Here is a 25,012-nt window from a genome sequence, read left to right as displayed (position 1 = left end):
CTTAGCCCCTGGTTGTAAGAGAATCTACCCACATTTTCTTTTGGTTCTTGCATGGTTTTTATATGTTACTTTTATACTTTTGACCCTTTTTGAATTTCCCTAAGGTATGGCGTGATGAATGGCTCCAGTTTTATCTTTTTTATATGGAAATACAGCTATCCTTACATTCTTATTAAAAATAGATCTTTTTTCACATTAATTTGAGATGATTCCATCTTCATGTAATGAATTTTCATATGTGGTGGGTCTATCACAGATGTTTCTATTCTGTTCATTGTCTATATATGTAGGTATTTGAATCAAAAGATGAAGATAACCTACGACCAGCTTGTATGTGGATAAATATGCTCTGGGTATACAAATTCATGTTCGCAAAAACATTTTTCTGTAGTATACCTGAAATGAGGTTGAATCTAAACTATCGGTTTGTTAAACAACTTTATATTATTATATATTCATTCATTGACTATTTCTTCATCAATTGTTAAGAATCAAGCTGTGTGCTAAGCATTGGGGACAAATAAGACATTGTCCTTGCCTTTAAGAGAGAGTTTAATAGCTGGTTCTAGACACTGAATAAAATACTGAATATATCTGTGTTTAAATTATTTTTTAAAATTCTGTTTATTGCATGATTATCACACACACAAAAAAACTCGCTAGTATTATGAAAGTATCATTTTTGTTTTTGGGAAAGATATTTTTATATCTAGAAAAGCTCTTACAAAATAGCATAAATATCATTTGTTCCTCTGAATTTTCTTAAGTTTTTCTCCTGCTATGTTTTGTTACTTACTCATCCTCTTAATGTTTTTGTCATATTTTAATTTTTTGCTTAGTTAGGTTTTAATTGGAAATTCTAAGAATTGCAGTTCATTTTTTAGAACCTATATCATGTATTTCTGATTAAGATATTGCTTCTTTGGTCTGCTAATTGAATAAGCACATATCAATTTGTCAGAAATTTTGTTATATGATAGCCAATAAATGTCAATGAAATGAGGTCTGATTTGTGCTATGCATAGAAATTAAAATTATCTTTTTATATTTCAGTTTACTGTCAGCAGACTTTATGCACTTCAGAATTATTTGAGGACTTAATTTGGTTCTTATGTAATAATGATTCAAACACAAATTTGAAAAGAATGTCTGTCTATGTTATTTTGGTTCTAGTTTCAAATAATAGTAAGTACATTCTTTTATGTTGTAGAAACATTTTTTAAAATAATAAATTGGAACAATTGTTATGAATTTTTTATTCTAGTCCTTATATCAGTGTCTTTTTTATTAACTTCTGAGAACTAGTTTTAAGAAAAGAATTAATAGTATGCATTTAATTGTCCAATATTTGTTAATTTTAAGAAATAGCAAAATGATTGTATTATTTAACACTTAAAAGGAACAGATTTAAAAGCAAAAAAATAGTCATTTTATGAATTAGTTTGGTTGATTTTCCACTGAATTGACCATTTAGTTACAATGTTTACTGTATCAGTTAGCAACTGCCTTAAATTTCTTGTGGCTCTTGGCTAAAGTTTTTTTGTTTTTGTTTTTGTTTTTTCAGTTTTGTTTTTGGAATAGTTTTAGATTTATAGAAAATTTGCAAAGACAGTTATAGCATGTTATATATACCTACTGCTCAGGCTGAGATTATTTTTTAGCATCGCTTTATTTAGATTTTCAAATTGTTAGAAATTTTATAAGCATTTAAAATACTTCTAGATTTTTTATTTTTTCTATTTTTCTATTTTGAGTTTTTTTAAAATCTTGGAGCATATTTCGATCTTGTAACAGCACCATGCAAAATAAATGTTTTGTAATTCTTAGAGGAAATTTGAGTGTTGTCATTCTCTAAGTAATATATTTTCCATAATCTCAATTACAGATTTGTATCTGCTGTAGTTCTGTTATACTTTGTAATACTTTAAAATGATTAAAAGTTATGTATTTAAAATGCTACTTAAATGCTTTCTATTTCTGCAAAATTCTAAACAAAGGTCATATTCATGACTATTCTTTTAAGGGGCTGGACAAACGCTTGTGAGAGAAACAGGTTGTATTAAAGTTCTGTCACAGTTATTCAGGTAAGCAGATATAAATTTCTTGTTATTAATTATTTATTACTTAAGATCTTAACATATTGGTATTAATTTACTTCCTTTTCTTTTTAATCTAATAGGGTAGTTATTTCAAAACATGAGTTGAATTTGTCAGATAAAAATATTTTCCAGAATTATCAGTTGTGGTCTTCAGTGTGTAGTACTCTGTGTGTCTGTGTCAACAATCCGCAAAATGGTAATTATCTCAAATATTTAAATATAAAAATAAAGATAAAAACAAATGAAAATTGGTATTTTTCAAATACATTAAAACGTGATTGACTTTGTCTCCTTTCAGATGAAAATCAAATGCTTTGCTGTTCACTTTTTCCACATGCTAATGACTGGCTAATAAATTGCATAAAACCTGAGATAATTCGTCCTCTTTGTTCATTTATTGGACTCACTGTTGCAAATAACAGTAAGTATTCATTATTCTTTAGGTTATACTCAAAGAAACTTATTTCAAAGCATAGTAAAAACCTATTGAATTAATGGATTAATTTTATCCCTGTAAATTGGGTAAGTTTGGGATGCACTTAGACTGTTGCAGATAGGAAAATCTTAAAAGTAGATCTTGTTAGGAAGATATCGGGAATATGATGATCACAGAAGCTTTGAGTATTCCCAGATAACCTTCACAAAACAGAGCTAGACAGCAAAAGAAAAAACCCACAGAATGTGTTCTCTGACCACATAGATTTAAATTAGAAATGAATAAAAATAATAAAACATCTAGAAAAGTCCCCCAAACTGGAAATTAAATAATTCAGTACTAAAAAAAAATTAAACAAAAAAACACAAATCTTTGAGTCAAAGAAATGTTTTTAACTGAATGACACAACTGAAAAACAATATTAAAAACTATGGGATGCTGCAAAAGCAGTGTTTAGAGGGAAATTTATATCATTAAGGCTTGCATAAGGAAAAGAAAAGTTTCAGGTTGTTTTAGTTTCTACCTAAGAAACTAGAAAACAAAGCAAGTTAAACTCAAAGTAAGCATAACGAAGTAAATAATAAAGAGATCAGAAACCGATGAAATAGAAAAAGAACAGAATAAAGAAAAATCGAAACCAAAAGCTAGTTCTTTGAAGAGATCAATAAAATGGATCCTTTAGCTAGACTAACCATGAAAGAGAAAGCCCAAATAACCAATATCAGGAAAGAGAGGTGATATCCCTATAGATCTTAGATATGCAAAGGATAATAAAGGAATAGTAGGAACAACTTTATGCCACAAAATTGGACAACTTACCTGAATTGGAAAAATTCTTTGAAAGACACAAACTACCGAAGTTCACTCAAGAAAAAATAGATAACCTGAATATTCCTATATCTTTTTTAAAAATTAAATTTTTAGTTCAAAACCTTAGCTCAGAGGAAACTCTAGGCCCTGATGGCTTCACTAGTAAATTTTAGCAAACATTTAAAGGAAAAGAAATTCTACATGAATTATTCCAGGAAATAGAAGTGGAAGAAACACTTCCCAACACATTTTATAAGGCCAGCATTATTCCCATATAAAACTTAAAAAAGACATTACGTGAAAACTATAGCCAATATCTTTCATGAACAGATGCAGACATTCTTAACAAAATATTAACAACTCAAATCCAGCAATATATAGAAAGGATAAAACTATATTATAACTAAGTGGCATTTATCCTAGGAATGCAAGATTGGTTTAATATTAGAAAATTGACCAATTCACAGACTAGAAAAGAAAAACTATATAATCTCAAAAAATGAAAGCTTTCCACATAATTCAACATTTGTGACAAAAGCTTTTGGTAAACTTGGAATAGAAGGGAACTTCCTCAGTTTAATAAAGGGCCTATATAAAATTCTACAGCTAGCATACTTAATAGTGAAAGACTTAATGCTTTCCCCTTAATGATTGGAAAAAACATAAGAATGGCCACGCTCACAACTTTAACATTTTATTGGATGTGCAAGCCACTGCAATAGGCAACAAAATGAAATAAAGGTAATGAGATCGAAAAGGAAGAAGAAAATACAGTATTTATTCATAGATGATGTGATTGTCCAAAGAATCTACAAAAAGAAAGCTACTACAACCGATAAAGTGATTTTTTTAAGGTTGCGGGATACAAGATTATATACAGAAATCTATATTTCTATATATTAGAAACAAACAATTGACAACTTAAACTATACAATAATGTCAAAAAACTAAATAGACCACTAGAACTCGCACATTGCTAGTATATATATATTCAGATATTTAAAGCAAATTGTCATGTTTTACATTTAAAGGAACATAACTCTATAGTTCCAAAAATTGGAATCTATTTCCATGATGCTTTGATGTTTCCTATTCTCTAAAAGCCAACTTGGATGAGTAGTAGTAGTTATAGGACCTCATTATTCAGAAAACTGGTATGAAATATAGATTAGAGAAAATTTGAAATATTCAATGTACAAGTGTAGAGTAGGATGTTCTTATAAGTTTGAGTTTTATTTAGGCTATAACTAAAAATCTTTGTGGTAATGTGCCATTTTCATCTAAGCTTTTAAAAATACTTTTTTCAAGTTTTTTAAAATGAAAATATTTTGTAAAGAAGCCTGTTTTGGAGTCTCTATGATATTGAAAATGCTCATCCTTAAATAACATTTCCTAATGGTTCCTTTCCCAGATATAGAAAATTCTCAACACAATTTTTTTTTAGATTAAGGTCTTTGTGTTTTATGGAACAATACAAAAAGTAATTTTTGAGTTTAAATCATCTTGGCTCAATTTGTGGTCCTAGGGTAGACTGGGAAGATTTATGGCAGAGTTATAATCACTAACCCATCTATTCATTTGTAATAAGTTCATTGTTGGCATAGGAGCTGTAGAGACTATTGAATGCGCAGACCCACAGGATACTTTCCCATCAGAATCATTTTCAACAGGGAACAGAAGGCTTTAGACTTTTAAAAAATGTATCTGTCATTTACTCTTTGGAATAGTTGTTATGACTCTCAATATGTTATAATTTTATGCTCCAAGAAGTATAAGAATTATATAAGGTGGATGAAACAGGTGTTCTTTTGGAACAGTTAAATTACTCTGCTCTTTGTAAATTAAAGCAAATTGTGCTGAAATTCGGAAAATAGGCAGCTTGCTAATTGCAGTACCAACCTAGATGAATGAATCTATTCTTTATAGCTCTATTGAAAGATTTGAGTTTAATAATGTCATTCTTGCAGAATTATCAATTCTTGCTAAAGGATACAAAAAGAGATATCTAACAAAGAAATACAGTACTGTACAGGTACTCACTCATACTATGTCAAAGTGAGTTTCTTACATAAGGAAGTAATCTATATTATTATGTATATGCCCAGGCAAAGACTCGATTTTTCGAGATTTTTAGTAAGTACACTTGGCCCTGTATCCATGTTTTCTGCATCTGCAGGTTCAACCAAACGACCAATTTAAAATATTAAAAGAATTATTTTGTTCCTGAAGTGTACTACGTAGTAAGGCCTACAATGGTTGTGTCTGTACTGAACATGTACAGATCATTTCCTTGCTGTTACTGTCTAAACAATACAGTATAATAACTACATAACATTTGACTTGTATTAGGTATTATAAGCTAGAGATGATTTAAAGTATACAGGAGGATGTACATGGGTTATGTGGAAATACTATGCCATTTTATATAAAAGAGTTGAGTATCCTCAGAATTTGGTATCTGTGTGGAACCAATTTCTTGTGAATACAGAGGGATGACTATTTGAAAGAGTCAAGTTAATGTTATATTTAGTGCAAATTAATTGAATGAAGCCATATAATTGTCCTCTGAGATATTAATAGTTCTGTTACTTTATTCCTTAAGCACGTGTTCAGAAATACTTTATATCTGTGGGTGGACTGGACGTATTGTCTCAAGTTCTTGTACAACTAGAATCTGATTCACACAAGACTCTTTCCAGTGCTAAGCTTGCAGTGGTGGTGACAAAGACCGTGGATGCGTGTATTGCTGATAATCGTGAGTGAAAATGCTTAGTAATTTTTCTACAATTACATTTTGTTTGACTTCAACATGGTAAGTATTGAAATGGTATCTTGAACACTAACATGGATTGGACTTCCAGTTTTTCACAAGTGGGAAAGAATCTTAGAAATGATCGAGTCTAACTCCTTATTTTCTTTCCCATGGAAGTTATAACTTCCCTAACGGGTCAAATCTAGGTCTTCTTACTTCAAGTGTCATGATAGGTTCTATCATTCCTAAAGCTTTGTTTCACTTTAACAATAGCATTAAATTAAAGAGTTTAGATGAGAAATCAAGGGACATTTTGGAGACATAGGAATGGAACACCCTATTTATAGATTTTAAAAAATTATATAAAGGATTAAGTTATGCCTCTTTCTGTTGTGTGTGGTCAGACTTACCCAAACATAACTAGTGAGCGACAGAACCAGACTTGAACCCATGGATGCTTCTCACATGTACAAAACTGAGGATTGATAATCTATAAATCTTTGTAATAAGCAACTCCTAACATTTACAAATAACTGAAAAAATAAGTAGGTTTAAAAAAAATCAGTTATTGAGTTCCTGCTATGTGTTGGGCTCTATGTGAGCTCTGGAGATTCAAAGATGATTAAGATATAGTCCTTTGAGGAATTCACAACCTTTTTGTTGATGTAAATATTGTTAGACTCTGGGTGAACTCTGTTAAAAGCCTTATAAGAAATATAGCTTAAAATGGTGGACTTCTTGAATTTTGTCATATCCCAGCGTAGCTTCAGTTATGCTTCACTGCATCATTAACATCAATAGAACCATGGCCAGTTAGCAGAGTATTTCACTGATAGGCAAGAGTTGAATACATAGGAAGGTCTTTACTGTCCAATTGAGATAAGTGTATAAGGAGAGAGTACACATATTTCACTTTTAGGAAGGTAGCATTATTGCTTCATATTACCAACATTATGCAGGACAATTAAGAAGAAACAGTTCTTCAAAAAATTTGCTGAAGTAAAATATCTTTAATATGAGAAGAGGGATTAATGAAAGCTATATAAGCCACCATCTTATTTCAGTGCATTTACTTATATTCACATATCTATATATATGTTAGATGAATATTGGATATTATATAGATATATAGTATTCTCCCAAGATAAAGATCTGAAAAAATAGTATATGTAAAGTATGAGAAATAATATACGTATAGTTATAAGTTTTAAGTTTGTACTTTTTTATTTTATGCTAATAGCTACGTTTGGGGAAGTACTATCCAAGTACCATATCGTTTCAAAACTTCTGGCATTACTGCTTCATGAAAGTCTGGATTCAGAAGAAAAATTTAGCATCATTCTTACTCTCGGTCATTGCACGGAGGTTTGTGGTAAGTATTGGATTTATTTAGTGTGCTTATTAAAACCAGTGGAATGGAACTACACTTTTGTTTTTTTCCTCCTAGAAATCTGAAAGCCTTTAAAATATTGCCTTTCTCCTAGTCATTCAGGTCCCAAACTGGTCATTTTGCTCCTCATCCTTCTTAATCCATTGTATTTAGTCAGTCCCTAAAACCTGTGGTTCTACTTCTGTTTACCCTTCCTTATCCCTTTCTGCCCAGTTTCAGTGCTACCCTCCCAATTTAGGCACTCAGCCCCTCAAACTCTTTCACCAATGTTATTGCAATAGATTCCTCCTTCTGTTTTTCTTCTATCTCCATTTTTCAATCCACTCCTCACACTGCTGCACAGATATCCTGTTCTCCTTTGCTACAAACCTTCAAAAGTTCTTTATTTCTCTACCTATCATTCTCACTGTTTTTCTCCCTTCCATTTTCCTCCCTCTTTCTACTCTCTCACCACTTTCTCTCTGTCCACTCTCCTTCTGCTTTCCAACTCTCTTTACTTTACTCTCTCCTTTTCTCTTCAATCTTCTCTCACCCTCCGACTTTCCACTCTCTTTTGTTTGCACTCTCTCACTTCTCTCCTCTCTTCTTTCTGTCATTTTCTATTTCCTCCATTAGTTTGTTTCTTTGTTCTTTCTCTTCTGTATGATTTAGGATTTAGTATACCTTTAAAATTTAAAATTTATTTTTTATTAAGGTTTGACGGATAACCTTTTTTAAAACCAAATAAGGGCATTTGTCTATGCTTATGAAGTATGGCATTACTCTGTGGCTGTATTTCAGGAATCATCACTGATGAGACTAGGTATTTTCTGAGTCCATTATTTCCTAAATTGAAAATTCTTTTGAAACTATTTATATTTTTCTCTAATTTTAAATTGGAACTATGTTCAAAATTATTACATGGAAGAATTATGACCTCCTGCAAATAGTTTATGATAAGATAACTGTCTTCTACTTTAATTTTTGATATGTTTTCCAGAGGAAAATCAGATTGACCTTTTTAAAAACAATGGGCTTCCACTCATGATACAAGCCTTAACTGAATCTCAGAATGAGGAACTAAACAAAGCTGCCACTTTTGTGCTTTGCAACTGCAAAAAAATTAGTAAGTTTTCTGTTACTTTAAAAAAAAACGGCAAAGTTTATAAAAGGGGAATTTATATCTGCTTTGATGAACTGGGCTCCTTTAGCTCTCAGGCTCTTCTTACATCTGAAAAGCTGAGTATATAATTTGGACATGACAACTAGAGTATTTCAGCATATAAAAAAAACTATATGGAAGAGAGCAACAGTATAGATAATTCATTTATTTTATGCAACATGGGCAAATTCAGTTGTAGGACTTAAATTTGAGGGCTATGAGAGACATGATTAAATCATAATATACATTCATTTATTTAAAAAATGTTTGCCTGTAATTTGCTATGCACTATGCTAGGTATTAGGGATATAATGATGAGAATCTGTGCGCTCATAGATATGAATTTAGTTTAATTGGAGAAATAGATAATAATTGAATAGTCTTAAAAAATGAATGTATTATTATAAGGTAATAAAAAGGTTTAGAATGGATGGAGCACAGATCTTAGAGCACCTGTAACAAAGGACTATGGCCTAGATTTGGAGAACAGGCTTTGGGAGGAAATGATTCTTGAGGCGAAACCTGAATGTATAGAGTTAATTAGGTGAGAAGAAGGGAATTTGTTATGGGCCAGTATCTCAGGCATAAGCTACAGTGAGGCATAAAGGCCCTGTAATAGGAGGTCCCTGGTGCATCGAAGCAACTGATAGCCAGTCTGGCTGGAGCACGAGTTAGTGGGCCATGAAAAGGATAGTGGCCATGAAAAGGATTTTGGTCTTTGTAAAAGAAAAAATTGCTGCTGCAACATGTGAAAGAGAATTTAAAAGGTTATGGGAAGACACTACTTTATGAAAACTTTTTTTAAAAAAACAAACTACTTTAAAACCAGTATCCATACTCCTGAGGGTGTTTATGTGCCTGACATAACATATTCATGCTATTCTTTTTCCTATAACTCTGAAGAATAAAGTCTGTTTTATAACTTTTGGGTCTTGGGCCTCTGCTAAACTCTTGCTTTCCACTTATTCTCAGTACTGCTTGGGTAGTAGAGATAGCCTAGGTGGGCAAAATTTAGAGAAGGGGGTATGAGATATGAGGTTGTCCTTATTTAAAGTGTTAAAATAACATTTCTAGTAACTAACTCACTGCTTTTTCCATATTACAAAGCTGAGAAATTAAGTCTAAGAGAATATTCTTTTGGTGAAAATGAAGCAGAACAATTAAAGAACATAAATATGAAAGAGAAGAATATTGAAGAGTACTGGAAGAAAGCAAAGGAAATCCTTCACAGAATAGAACAGCTTGAAGCAGAAGAAAATGAGGTTGGCTTCTTTGTTTCAAAGAATACAGAACTTTTTTCAAATATTTTTTAACAATAGAGGTTAGAGGGTAAAAGATTTTTCTTGCCAAGTTATTTTTTTTTTAATTTTAATGGTTTTAAATTTAAAATTTAATAGTAATACTTGAGGAATCATCTTTGAACCTAGATTTTTTAAAAAGTGGAAATGAAAACTAAAAAAGTAAGAGACATGGAAGATGGAGCCAAGAGATCTAACATTTATATAATAGGGGTTCAAGAAAAAGAAAAGATGGAGATGTAGTAATCTCTCTCTATTATATATGTATGTGTATATGTGTATGTGTACATATATATACACATACATTTCCATATTTTACTATGTAAGTATGCTTTGTGTATTCATATGTGTATACATTTTTAAAAAGAAAAACATAGTGTCTAACTTAGTATAGTAATTTCATTCTTTTAAATGGCTTAGTAGTCAATATCATAGGTTACCATAATTGATTTAACTAGTTGTTATTGATGGATATTTATATTATAATCAATTTATCATCTGTGTAAACAACTCTAAACATCTTGTAACAGCTTTATTGAGATATAAATCACATTCCATACAATTGATCCATTTAAAGTACATATTTCATTGGTTTGTAGTATACTCAGAGCATTATGCCATCAATTTTAGAACATTTTCATCACCCCAAAAAGAAACCCCATACCTTTTAGCAGTCACCTTCCCTATTTCTCCATTTTATCCTCCCCTCTCCCCTGCACCAGGCTGAGCAACCACTAATCTATTTTCTGTCTCTATATATTTGCCTATTCTGTACTTTTTATATAAATCTAATCATATAATATGTAGTTTTTTGTGACTGGTTTCTTCCATTTAGCATAATGTTTTCAAGGTTTATCCATGTTGTAGTGTATATAAATACTTCAATCCTTTTTTTAAAAAAATAGCTTTATTGAAATGTAATTCATATACCATACAATTCACTTATGTACGTTTAGTGTATTCACAGATATGTTCAACCATCACTAGTCAATTTTAGAATATTTTCATCACCTAAATTTTGTACCCTTTAGCTATTTCCCTGCATCCCTTACCTCCCAGCCATAGCAACCACTAATCTACTTTCTATGTCTATAGATTTGCCTATTTTGAACGTTTCATGTGACTGGAATCGTGTAATACATGGTCTTTTGTGACTGGCTTCTTTCACTAACATAGTGTTTTCAGGGCTCATCCATAATTTAGTATGTATCAGTACTTTGTTCCTTTTTATGGCCTAATAATTCTCCATTGTATGATTATACCACATTTTGTTCACACATTTACTAGTTTTGATGAACATATTCTTTTACTTGTAACATATGTCTTTATAGTTAGCATGGATTTCTTGTAGACAGTATATAGTTTGGTCTTTTTTTTATCCTGTCTGACAATTTCTGCCTTTTAATTGACGTGATCACTCCATTTACATTGCATGTAATTATTCATATGTTTAAGTCTACATATTGTTGTTTGTTTCCTTGTGTCCCATTTGTTCTGTTCCTTTTTTTCTACTCTCCTGCCTTCTTTTATATTATTTTAAAATATTCCATTTTCATCTTAATGATTTCTTAATGATTTCTCATCATTATTATTTCTCCATTTATTGGCTAAACATTCTTGATTTTTTTTAGTGATTGCTTTAGGGTTTATAATATACATCTTTAACTTATCATGGTCTATATTTAAATAATATTATTCCACTCATATATTGTAAGACTTTTATAGTAGTGTGCTTACAATTCCCTTTGTTCTTTGTGCTATTGTTGCCATATATTTTACTGCTACATTTTTTATTAACTACCCAGTAATGTTATTATTTTGCTTTAAATAATTTTTTTCTGAAATATTTTTATTGAGATATTTTTTACATACAATGATTGTCACACATTTTAAGTATACAGTTCAAGTTATGACAATTTTATACAGTGGTATAACTATATGACAATCAGGATATAGAACATTTCACTCATCTTAAATGTTTCCTTGTGTCCCTTGGCAGACAGTCCCATTCCCTATCGTGAGGCCCAGGCAATCACTGCTTTCTGTCACTAGATTTCCTTTTCTATAATTTCATGTAAGTGGAATCATATACATAACCTTTTGTGTTTGACTTATTTCACTTATAATGTTTTTGATTTTCACCAATGTTGTTAATATTTTGTTCATTCCATAATATGAACATACTATATCTTGTCTATTCACCAGTTGTTGGACATTTGGATTGCTCCCAGATCTTGGCAACTATGAGTAATGTGCTATGAACATTGGCATACACTTCTTTGTGTGCAGTATACATTTTCATTTCTCTTAGGTAAATACCTAGGAGTGGAATCACTGGGCAATTATACTTTACACCTTCTGGTGTCAAATCAACTGGCTGCTTAAGTATGTGTATGTGGGGGCTTGGGATTTAGTAATTCAATTACTTCTTAAACAGACTTTCATCTAATCTTCCCGTTTTTAACTCCACCATCTAGAGGTTCCTGGCCTCCAATTTCTGAGCCTTTTGAGAATTTGGTAGCATATCTTAGGTAGTTTCTTGGCTTTTCCCATTGTTAGCTTCATGTCAGGTTTATAAAGTCTGCTAAGTAAGTTTTCACCTACTTGCTTTCCAATTTCCAAAATTTTGTTGTCTTTATTTCTTCTTCCATTTTTCCTATCCTCGTGGGTTTATGCCTTTTTAAAAACTGTTATTCTAATTGTTTTTTTTTTTCGAAGGACTAAAAATAAATATGGGTGATAAATGCATTATCCTTACCTGGAAGCCCTCTTTATCCTTTTTTTAAAAAACAATTTCAGAGTATTCCATTAATGGATGAGCTAGCTCCCTTTCTGATGAACATTCAGGTTATTTTCAGCTTCTAGCTATTACAAACAATGCTACAGTTAATAACATTAACATTTTGTATGTATAAAAGTATCTATAGATATGCACAGTTTTTATTATGAAAGATACTGTCAAATTGTTTCTCCACAGAGGTTGTACCAATTTACACTCCCATCTGTAATGTATAAGAGTTTCTCTATCACCTTTTGGTCTTTGCCAATGTCATAAATGAAGAAAGTTATTTCAGTGTAGCTTTAATGTTCACTTCTCTTATTATAAGTGGGATGGAGCACTGTTTAATATGTTTAACAGGTATTTATATTTCCTGGGAACTGTTAATCTTTTTTGCCCACTTTTCTACACTGTTGTTATCTTTTTCACATTTTATTGTAGTAGCTTTTGGTAAACATTAGTAGAAAAATTTACCGTAGCCAAAGATATGACATATATATTCTTTCTAGGTGTTTTATCATTTAGTTTTACTTCTGGCCATTTTCTTCTCTGAGAATATTCCCTCTTATATTCTTGGTCTCCAGCAGAACTTTAAAAAAATTTTTATGTGGTAAAATATATTAGTTTTTCTCTTTTCTTTTATTAGTTTTTTTCTTTTATGATTCATCAATTTTGTGTAATAGTTGGAAAGGTCTTATTCTCTTTAATAGTAAAATAGTTTTCTTTTGGAACATATATAATTTCATTTTTATATTTCAATATTTAGTTCATTTTGACTTTATTTTTGTATAAATTGTGAAATAGGGATCCAATTTATTTTTTTACATAAATGGCTACCCAGTTGTCTCTAAATCATTTATTGAATAAACTTCCTTTTCTTTCTGATGTAAACTGCTCCTTTTATTCTGTATATTCTATTGACAATCATAAGCTTTTTCTGCATTATTTAAAGGGATTGTAAATTGGATTTTAAAAGAAATAGATTACCTGAAATTATTTACTTGTTATTTTTACATTATAGGAAAAAATACAAAGAGAAAAATATAAGAATAATGTTTCACCTATGAACATAAATATTCAAAATACATTGAAATACCTCCATGCAGATAGTATTAGTGGCGGTCCCAAAGCAGAAGATAAGGATGAAAGCCAGTCTAGAAAGCTTCAGAGTTGTAAGTCCCATGGATTCATGTCTAAAGCATGCACAAACGATGACCAAATGAAGACCCTGTTAAAGAGTGCAAATCCAGTTAATGCTTGTTATAGGGAGAGTGGGCAAAATGAGACTTTATATAAATCCAATTCAAGCTGCAATCAAAACTTACGTGAAGAAACAACTTCTGAAAAAAAAGAACTTGTTTCTCAATCGAGGTATTGTTTAATAATTGTTTATTTTTAAATTTATTTAGTAATTATTTTTTATGCAGTTCTGTGTGCCATACCATTAAGCACTGGGATACAGAAATGATAAAATATGGTCCTGGGAGGAGCCTAAAGTAAGAAATGTTGGGAAAGGAGTTTGGACAGAGAAGTATGGGCCAGTTTATCTAGGGCCTTGCATGTTATACTCAGGACTGTTGGTTTTAACTCATAGGGTAGAGGGAGCCATTGATGATTTTAAATTGAGTGACATGATCAGATTTTAATTTAAAAAAATACTCAGAAAACTAAAACTGAAACCCTATACCTGAAGTAATGTATGCATTGATAATCCATCAACAATGTATCAAAAACCAGTTTGTAAGTTTAATAAAAGGGAGTAGTAGGGTGTGATGAAAATCTGGTTTAGGCTTGCTTTTTCATTTGTTCCCTGCACATTACCTCCAGTACACGTCTTTTCTCCCTTGCAGATAGATAGATACCCTGTGGGGCTGGATCTGGGATTGTAGCTTTTCTTAAATCCTTGTGTTCTGATGGTTACTGTGCTAGGAGGGAAACTTAAGAGGATGCTACTATGTTCTGGGAAGATTGCAGGGCAAACAACATATTAGAAAGATGGATTACGTCGTTACCATCCCTTTTTTCCTTTTCAAAAGCATTCCTGATATTGATTTCTCAGGAATACAGAATTGGGAAGTAGTGAGATGTACTCTTGGGCCAAATCATTTTGTTCTTTCCCTTTTTTGCCTCCATTTCTTCCTATATTTCTTTTTATAACTTTTTCTTCCATGTTTCTGTTGACATCAGTATTATTGTCCTCTGCCGTCTTGTTTAACTCCCCTTTTAGAAACAAGATTATAATCATTGAAGACCCCACTTTGGCAAAATTTGGTAGATTTTGGTAGATCCTGACTCCAGCTCTTTCTGCCTGCCGAACACCCAGAATCATACCATTGCTTACAGAAACTTTTGTACATCCACCAGACAGTATGTTTACCTTTAGTAATCTGTTTTCTATTTTCTTTCAGTGGCCATGTTTTTAAACATCCAGATCCCATTGTCAAAAATAGAAGGCAGCAGTTGCCAGTAACAGGTATAATTAAAAATGTTTCTTCTTTGACAAGAAAACAGATATTTAGGTGACTAACGTAGCTAAAAACGTACATTGGGATATCTGCCCTCTAAAGTATAAGCCACGCCTTTGACTCTCTTTCTGCTGTAAATGCTTCAGTCACCTAAATAGTTATCATATTTGTTGGTATCTAGAACTTGTTTATCCATTAGGATGACTGGATGTGTAGTGCTAGGGTAAAGTTTATGAAAATCTTGATAATTAATCTTGTAAATGTCAGGTCCTTTTCATTATTCAAAAAAATCTTGCATTTTGTAATTTTTTTCCAGATCCATTTACATTATGTTCAGATATAATAAATAAAGAAGTCATCAATTTTCTCTCAACTGACAATTGTTCCAAAACATTCAAATATAGGTGCTCAGGTAAATATTTTTCAATTACAGTTGTTTCATAAATAAAGCTTTATATGATATTCATTAACTAGAATTTGTAATAGTTCTCCCTGTGTGATTTAAACTTAATTTCCTTTAGAGAAATAACAATCTGGAGTATCATAACATATTCAAAATAATGCCTTCTATCTGCATCATCCTGTGCTGCCAGTATTTGTTTATGTGAATCAATATAACTAATACTTTTTTATTTTTTTGTCACAAGTAATACCATCTATAAGTTTAACTTTACTGGTTTTGGACCTAACAATGGTTGGCGGTTTTTCTGACCTAGGGATACTATAAAAGAATCACCAAGGTAAACATTTTTTATATTTTCAGAGAGCCAATAAACAGGTATATATTTTGGATTATGCTGTACACATTATAGGCATTAAGTAATAAATTTAAACTAATTTGTTTATAGTAAATATATAAATGTTTCTAGTGTTCCATGCCCCATTATTTTTTCTGCAGGGCTCTTGTAAATGTTCCACAATGTGTATTCCATCCCTTCTCCTTCAAACCCCAGTAATTTCCCTTTTTTCTTATTCTTGCACGCTGCTCAGTAAAGACCGAGGCTATTCCACCACATTAGGCTCAGAATACTACTATTCTTCATTCTTCAATGTGGAGTTTAATTCTATTACTCTAAAACTGATATCTAGCTATAATCTGAATCCCTGCTCTTTTTTTTTCCCTTACCATTTTAATACTGTAGTCTTTTCTTTTCGTTGTCTTTCTATCCATTAACTCCTCTTATACCACCTTAAACTGTTAATTTCTCCTCACCTTAAAGAAAATCCAAATATTTTGTGTGATTTGCTATTGTTTCAAGTAGTCATCTACTCTTCTTCCACCATTGGTTACTATTCTTGCTCTTGCTCCCTTCTTTTTCAGTGTATTCATTCCCTTTTTAACTCCCTGCAATCTGGCTTCTTTTATTGTGCTTCTACTAAACATTAATGTTAAAGATTACCTGAAGCCTCACTTTTTTCCCCCAAAAACCAATGACTTTTAAAAAATTTTTTATCCTTTAGTATCTCTGCATTGTTGACTACCATTCCTTGAAACCCTCTCCTGTCAATAGTTTAAAGCCACAGTTCCCAAACTGTCCACCCAGGCTTCCTGAGGCTCTGCAGTGAATTCACAAGGGCACTACACAAAATTTTAAATTTTGTAAATGAAACATAAAATTGTCAATATCTTTTGGACATTGCATGAACTACTAGCTCAAAGTAGTTCACAGTTTCAATATTAGATTGCGCTACTTTCCTTTTGAAGATATCATGTCTTTGTGGAGCTAGATTTTCAGTGGTTGTTGTGATAAAAATCAAGTACCACATGAAAATCAATGTGGCAGTGTCCAGTCTGGCTGGAAATGAAGATGACAATGTGCAGTCTGACTCCAGGATTTGAGAAGTTGTACTATACCCAATAGGTGCACACATCACATTAAGGAATAATTGTAGTTAATAAGAATGAAATACAAATATTTTTTGTTTGAATTATTTTTTTCAAATGGCTATTAAGTTGTTAGAACATAAGTACTTATTACATTGTTTTGGAGGTTTTTTACAATGGTTGGAGGTTTTTTTCACCTAGGGATAGTATAAAAGAATCACCAAGATCAGTGTGGTAATGCTTTTGTGGGTTAAAAAAAAAGAGTCCTTATCTGTTAGGGATGCATATGAAGTATTTACAGATGAAATAGTACTTTAATGCAAATTCCAGGCCTCGCAATCTAGTGTGTACATGGCAGGCAGAGCAGTGTACATGGGGTGTAGATAAAATATGACTACCAATGAGTTAATAATTATTGAAGCTGGATGATGAATACATGGAAGTTTACTGTACTTTTTTCTTTACTCTTGTGTGTTTGAAATTTTCCATAATAAGACATTAAAAACTACAACTGAGCATAAGAGTCGCTCCTTTTGGATCTTCTACGAGTGACTCCTGCTGAAAACTGACCAAAGTAGATGCTTCTTTTCTATATCACCATAACTCTGTTCACACCTCTATCATGACACTTATTTCACTGTATGGTATATGTTGTCTGTACTCTCTCAGATGACTTTGAGCTTCTTGACATATTTATAATTAAGTTCCTTATTTCACTTCAGTTACCATCATAAAGATATTTGCTTTCATAGATTTATTATTAGATATTTTGTAATATTTATACATCACTTTAATTTGTTTTCTTTTAGGTTGCATAGCAGTAGGAAAATCCCTGAATAGCCGAAATTTTAGCAAGCTCTTGCACTCTTGCCCATACCAATGTGATCGTCACAAAGTCATTGTGGAAGCTGAAGACAGATATAAAAGTGAACTAAGGAAATCACTTATCTGTAACAAAAGTAATTAATTCAGCAGTATTAAAAAAACCGTAATTATGACTATATATTATGATCTAGAACATATATTAAAAGCTAGAGTAAAATAATGTTGAAAAGAAACTCTGTCTCTGAGAGACTAGTAATTTAAAATGTATCCAGGAAGTAGATTTAGTCTCTGGTGGTTTAAAAATTCTTCCTAATCCACCTAAGGATTCTTAGAACGGGGAAAAAAGGAAATACTATACTAATGGAATTGATGTGCTATTAGATCGATACTCTAACTATGCTAAATTTTTTCCATATTTTTCAGAAATTCTGCTGACCCCACGTAGAAGACAACATCTCAATAATGAACCTACTACCTCTGGAGGAATAAGTGAATATATTTATTAAATAAGCCAAAATTTCATATATTTCTGAGAAAGAAGAGAACAGCTCAGTGATTGTTCTCAGTCTCATTATGACTCTTAAATGATAACTTTTGACTGATGAGAGTCATACTTCCTAGGAAAAGAGGCTTTCCTCTTCCCTTCCGCATGTTGCTTGCTCACCCATTGCTTTCCAGCTGGGGAAGGAACAGGAGGAAACTAACATTTATTAAGCACCTACTATGTGTTAGATGTTTTATAGCTATTATTTGCTATAATTCTTATAATAACATTGTATAGTAGGTATTATTTTATTCCCATTTTAAGGCACACTGAGTTGGCAAATAGCAGAGCTTAGATTAAAATGCATAAGTGCTTCAGAGAGATTTTGCAGAAAGTTTTAATTTATAAGTATAGCACTTCAAACAACCAAAATCGAAGAGACAAATTGTATAAACCTTAAAGCCCTGCTTAAAAATCAAAATACTTCTTAAAACAATGAGTTAATTTACAGGAATTTTTATTTAACTTCAGTGTTAACATTTTAAATTCATCACCATTCCATATTTATCGGAGAGTTAAAGAACATTACCATTTTCTTCTATTTATATGGAATTAGTACCTGAAGAGTAAAAATAAGCAGTTGAATACATTACTTTCCAAAGTAACCTGGAAATTAGTAACATCTATAGAGCCGTTCTGTTATTTATTACAAAGACATTCGGATGTGATACATCTGGGAAACATTTTGCCACTTACTTTTATTTGGCCATTTTAACTGCCAAAACTGAAAAAATTTTCAAATTTACTTTTTATATCTGGGTCTCTTTCTAGGTTGAAAGTCCTGCATGCAAATTAAAATTAAGTACATGTCACTATAAAGTAGCCTACTTTTTAAAGTAATATTTTCTGTATAAACTGTGAAAATGGGTATTTTTCCATAGAAACATGTTACACTTGGAAATCTTGTTTTTAACAAGGCGTTGGCATCAAATTAATATAGTTTTTTTCAGCAATATGTCTTAAAAGCAAATATATAACTAAAAATATAATCATTTTACATAGTAAAATCATTTGCAGAGCCTCATGAAATGTATGTATGTAATTATGGTTATACATTGATTATACAGAGGGATCCTAAATACTATTATGTGACATTCAGCTCAAAAATATACCTTTTTGTGGTTTAGAAGTGCTTTAGCTAAAACTAAATAGTTAATAATTTGGCCTGCTTTTTTAGAATGTAGAAAGGCATCTTGAGGAGGTAGTGATTAGATGGTCTAATATCTGTTTCACAAGCAGGCCAGGAATATTTGCTATATTGCCATTTTTTTCCCTTCTTGATAAATTTCTTTTTTGTATTAAAGACATTCATCACCATTCATTTGGTTATAGGTTACACTCAAATTTGAGACCATTCTTTTGAGAAGGGACCATTGTAGCATCTAAGCATTTAAAGAGCCTCAGGGACAAAGCTCTTTTTAAAGATGGTTTGGTATCTTGAGAGGGTTTGAATAAGTCTCTAGAACTGAGCCTTCTTGCCTATCTTCTCCAGCTCTTTCCTAATGCCCAGTCAATATCAAGAGGATCAATTAAGAAGCCAGAGAGGAGCTTTGTGGTATACAGAGCTACTTCCTCCTTTCACGCTGCTCACCACCCTGCTGCAGTAACCCGTGAGGAACTGGGCATAGATGTTAAGTGTAGGAATCAGTGAGATGGCAGCCGCAATGGAAAAGTGGGCCATGAACTTTAGTACCCTAATATGCTGAATGTTATAATAACCCAGCCAGTACTGATTATCATGAGTTCAAATCATTTAGTAAGTGATACTGAAATCATTTATTTCTTAGAAAACCAGAGTTTTCTAATAAACCCAAAAGTAAGGAGTAACTTCATTGATAAGCTTTGAAACAGTTTTAACAGGTACTAAAGTTCTAGTGACTTTTTTATTTCAACAAATCATTATTGATCACCTGCTATGGGTCAGATACTATTTTAGGCACTGGAGATACAATGGTGAGCAAAACAGAAGGCAAAACTCCCTGTCTTCATGGAGCTTACATTCTAAGTAATACCATTAAATCATAATCAGACATTATTTTCATTGATTTATCAGCCTTCTTTGGGTAAGATTTCTCTTCTTTTTAAAAATATCTGAACTGTGGCTCCTATCCTAGGAGAGGTGGAAAAATAGCTAACAGTCTTTACCTGATAGGGCAAGATTTTCTGACTATCCCAGCACAATTATTCCAGGTTCACACAAGTAAACAGCAGCCTTAAGTGGATATACAAAAAAAATCCTCGTCAGCATCAACCTACAATAACATGAATTAGCAATGAATGAAAAACTTGAACTATTTCCTAGTAATCATCATCAGAAGATATTTGTGTTTACAGATACCAACTGTGCATTCTTTATATTGTAAAAAGTATCCCTAAACACCAGATAGTTAAAAATTTTCTTGTGCAGCCTACTTTTTTGAGTTTTAACAAGCTGAGCATCCATATAGGTAGTGAACTTGCTTTTTAAAGCAAATTTCAAAAGACCCTATTCTTTAAAAATATTAAGATTGATCATTAAAGTAACAAGTGTCGATATTCTTTTCTATTCTATGAAGTTATGGAGCCCTTTGGGAAGACTCTATCTGTAAGATAGGTAAGCTATTTGTTAACTGTCCTCACAGGAATATTGAGAGAATTAACAATCAAATGTTTGTAAATTCTTATGTTTTTTGACTGAAAGATGTTGCAAATATTATTACAATATGATAAAGTTACAATTATTGAAGAAGTCACAGTGATATCATTTAGCTTAATAAAAGGCACTCTGTTTTTAAAAATTGAAGTGGATTTCTATAAGACGAGTAGCCCAGGCATTAAGTTTTCTCACAATATAGTTCTCATCTTTAGAATAAGTTAAGCACTTATTTGGGTCTCAAGAAGATTTTTTTTTTCCAGCAAGCACTAATATATTCTACAATTCTCATTAATTACAGAAAAAAGAAAAATTCGTAAAAACTTTACTAAAGAAGAAGTAAATTATCTTTTCAGTGGAGTTAAGAAAATGGGAAATCACTGGAATTTAATTTTGTGGTCTTTCCCCTTTCAACAAGGACGGAAGTCTGTGGACCTTGCTCGTAAATACTACAAGCTGACCAAACGCCCTAAGTGTGTGGCTCCTTTATTGGAAGACTTGTCAGTTTTTGGTTTGAACTCTTAAAATACAGTGCCTTGGAGATACAAAATTTAAAATATTCTTCTAAACTCTCATGAGACAGGGAATGTAGAAACAGAGATACTGTTTTCATTACATACTTTTTGTGATGTGATAAGTTGTAGCTCATCAAATTATTAAAATAATTTATAAAACATTTTCAAGGCATAGATTTGTATGACAGAATTCCTTTACAAGGTCATACATTTGTTTAGAAATATGCTTTTATTTTTCCTTAAGTTCAGAGAACATAGGTCAGAGAAAAAATTATCAGCCTTTAAACATTATTTAACATTATGTTACAATGAATACTATGTGAGACATGTAGATTTTAGTATCCTTACCCAGTGAAAGTCCTTCCCTAGAAAGACAGAATAGTTTCCCAAGCTGTTAAGTTCCCACATTCTAAATCAATGTTTGACATTTTGTTAATTAAAATGTTTCCTCTCTTAAAGGCCAATGATGCTTTGAATACTTCAGAATTCTGTGGTCATGTTCACTTCTTTTTGGTGTTTGTTTATTTGCTTTTTAAAAGTTTAAAACAATTTTTTTATTGTTTGTTTTAAAGTTAGTTTTCTTCTAATGGAAAATCAAAGTATTAAGTCTCAATTATCTATTTGTTTTACTCTTTTTAAATTCTGTCATGTTCCCCAAAGGATACTGTTACAGCCTCCATTAGACTTAAAATGCTGTTGCTGCGGCAAAGGGATCAAGTGTCACGGTGGGAAAGCTCAGCTGTGCTGATGTACCCATTGGCTCACTGCTTCGTGTCACTGTAGTCTATTCTTCAGTCCCAAAGGGTATGTCCCCACATGTATATATTCTTTGACTTTTTCAGATCATGACTATTTCTTCTTAAATGAAACAGAAGTTTTATTCAATTTCTTATTTTCTAATCCACACAGAAAATTCCAGAGGGTTAATAAGCAGAAAATTTTCTATTTAAATCCAAATTTTCCTTTAGGCAAAAAAAATTTATAATTAGAAAAATTCCTTGCAACATTTAAAGTGTGACTGAGTCTATTCCATTATCTGTCAATATTTCCTAAACACTATGGGGATGATGTAAGTAGTCTTCCTAGGTTATTTTGATGTGTACTTCTCAAGATTTATGAAAGTTGTTTTAGGTCAAAAGGGAAAGCATTTTGTCTTTTGCCTCAGTCTAATTGGCTTAGGTAATCAGAAATCTCTTACAATTGTTCAGATAAAATTTAAACATTTTTCTACTTTCAGTGGGTCATAGTTAACAGTTTTTTGATTGAAAATTATGTATGTAACAGAATGATCAAATACTGCTTACAGAAGCGTTCCCAAGAGTATTATATATTGTAGCTTAGACACTGTTTTGTGTCGCTGACACTGTATTTAAAAGAACCAACTGCCTTTTGAAACCTTGAAATTTTATCCTAACACCTGGCTAACTTTTGGTTAACATGAGCTGCTTTTTCCCCCTCAAATGGAGATATTTGGTAATAACATAAATGAAGAAAATAAAAGGAAAGCCCAAAAATGACTTTAGAAGACTGTATGGCTTTAAGAATTCAGATCTGGCCAAATCAATAGGAAATAAAAAATTTTAATAATGACAGATCTTTGGAGTTGAAACTGACCTTAGTTATAGCTCCCTGCCAGAGGTATGACTTGCTCTATAACAATCTGGATATTGGTGGCTGTCTTTAATTTTACATATATCCTCAGAAACCTGTAATTTACTACTTTGCAGGGTGATAATTGATGTTTGGTTCTTCCTTAGACTAAAATGAAATGTGCTTTCCTGGAGTACCTTCCACAGAACCACAAAAGTTGAATCCCTTTTGCACATGCCAGCCCTGGAGAGAGTGAAACCTATCAAATTCCCCTCTTTTCCCTCTACATCTTTTATCCTGCATGCTGATGAGCCCCAGCTACTTTATGCTTCAGCAGAACAGTGTCATGTCTCCTTATGAGTCGCGGACCACTGGACACCTCTTTGTTTATAAACTGTGGCCAGAAAGAAATGTGGCCTGACTGGCAGAGTAGGATTATCAGCTTCTTTGCTAGGCCCAATGAAGTTTTATGGATCTTACCTAAGATGCTTCTTGATATTCTATATGACCAACTCTGAGATTATAGTTATTATAGTTAGGATTTACAGATAATTTTATTCCTATCTTTTCCTTATGCATTTATTTTTAACCCACTACTGGACTTTAATAATCCCAGTTAAGTTCCATCTTGTTGGATTTAGTCTATACTCAGTTTGTCATCCAGTATATTAGACACCCTTTCTTGTTTCAGGTCATCCACAACTTCTATGAGTGTGCTGCTGCATTCTCATCCAAGTCACTGATGGTACCCTGAATGGGGTGGGCCAGGGTAGGAGGTTGGGGTAGGTTCTTAGATGCTTCCTCTGGTGGTCCCTGATCATCAGCCCTTTCTGAGCCTGGTTTTTAACAAGCCTCAGTCCAGCCTACATTTCATTTTCTTGTCTATGATGTGAATTGCCAAATACCCTGTTAAAATCTGCACTTACTATGTCTGCAGCATCCTCCTACCTGGTATTCCTGTAAAAATGAAAGCAACTGTGCTATCTTTTCATTTTCCAACTGATCACAGAGAATTACACCTAGGGCTGATAAAGTTCATTGGCTTGTAGTTTTCAACATCATCTTACATCCTGTGAAAATTCAGATGCTGCTTGCCATTTTATAACTTACAATACTTTGTATGCTCTTCCCAGACTTTCAGGGGTGTAACTCTTAATGGGTTTTCACTCCCATTTTCTTGTTTGAACCTTACATTCAGGTTGGCAGGTAATCTGCCCATTTGCTGGATTCTATAATCCATGCTGCTCACATTTGGCAGAGCCAAGGTAGGAAGCCTACTCATCTGAAACCCATGTAGCTGGTTGCTTTTTTACCATATCTCACTTTCTTGTGACATTTAGAAATGCCCTGTAAAGTGAGTCTGTTTCCACAGGATAGCAAAAGCCCTTAGGTAGTGGCCACACCTAAAGTTAAGTTTGATAGGTGAAATGTATTTTTTTTCCATTACCCTCTTCCTTCCCCTTTCACATCTCTTCCTTTTTCTTTCCCATCTCTTCCTTTTTCTTTCCTTTTTTTTTTCCCATATAGAAAGAAAGCCTATCTCTGACGTCAAATGCTGGCTTCCTGAATATATTTTTTAAAACCTATTAATAAAGTAAGCTGAAGTGTATGGTTCACTGCGGTAAAGATCACTACCTCACAATCTTAACAGTCAATGAAGGAGGAGGTGTAAAAGGGGATATTTACGAGGATTTGGAGGACTAATTTAAGGCTGATCTTTCAATGCGGGGCTTGATTAGAATTAGGCAAAGCTCGTGACGTAATAGGTTAAGATTGGTGAATAACATTGAAAGTATCAGGATGTTACCTTCCAGCATTGGGTCCTTGGGCAGGTTTCTTAAGCTTTCTAAGCTTCAGGTTCCTCCTCTGTAAACAGGTTAGATACGATTCAAGGAGATAACGTGTAGCACT

The 25,012-nt window shown here is 32.3% G+C and overlaps 1 protein-coding gene across 2 annotated transcripts; it reads left to right on the top strand.

The window, feature by feature from the left end:
* Positions 1–908: 908 nt before the first annotated feature.
* TERB1 (telomere repeat binding bouquet formation protein 1) lies at positions 909–15,330 on the top strand. Of its 2 annotated transcripts, XM_039888893.1 has the most exons (9): positions 909–1,185; positions 2,024–2,084; positions 2,180–2,295; positions 2,398–2,520; positions 5,948–6,100; positions 7,338–7,469; positions 8,467–8,592; positions 9,736–9,890; positions 15,114–15,330. In XM_039888893.1, exons 1-9 carry the CDS (start codon positions 1,146–1,148, stop codon positions 15,126–15,128), a joined length of 921 nt encoding a protein of 306 aa, XP_039744827.1. In that variant the 5' UTR covers positions 909–1,145; the 3' UTR covers positions 15,129–15,330. The 2 variants fall into 2 exon arrangements, with proteins under 2 accessions (XP_039744827.1, XP_039744826.1); XM_039888892.1 differs by lacking the exon at positions 15,114–15,330 and having other exon boundaries at positions 9,736–9,948.
* The last annotated feature ends 9,682 nt before the right edge of the window (positions 15,331–25,012 follow it).

Source organism: Pteropus medius, unplaced genomic scaffold (genome assembly GCF_902729225.1).
Source record: "Pteropus medius unplaced genomic scaffold, Ma_sr-lr_union100, whole genome shotgun sequence".
Classification (NCBI taxonomy): domain Eukaryota; kingdom Metazoa; phylum Chordata; class Mammalia; order Chiroptera; family Pteropodidae; genus Pteropus; species Pteropus medius.
Note: the sequence above shows the minus strand (reverse complement) of the source record. Positions and strands in the feature narration are given on the sequence as shown.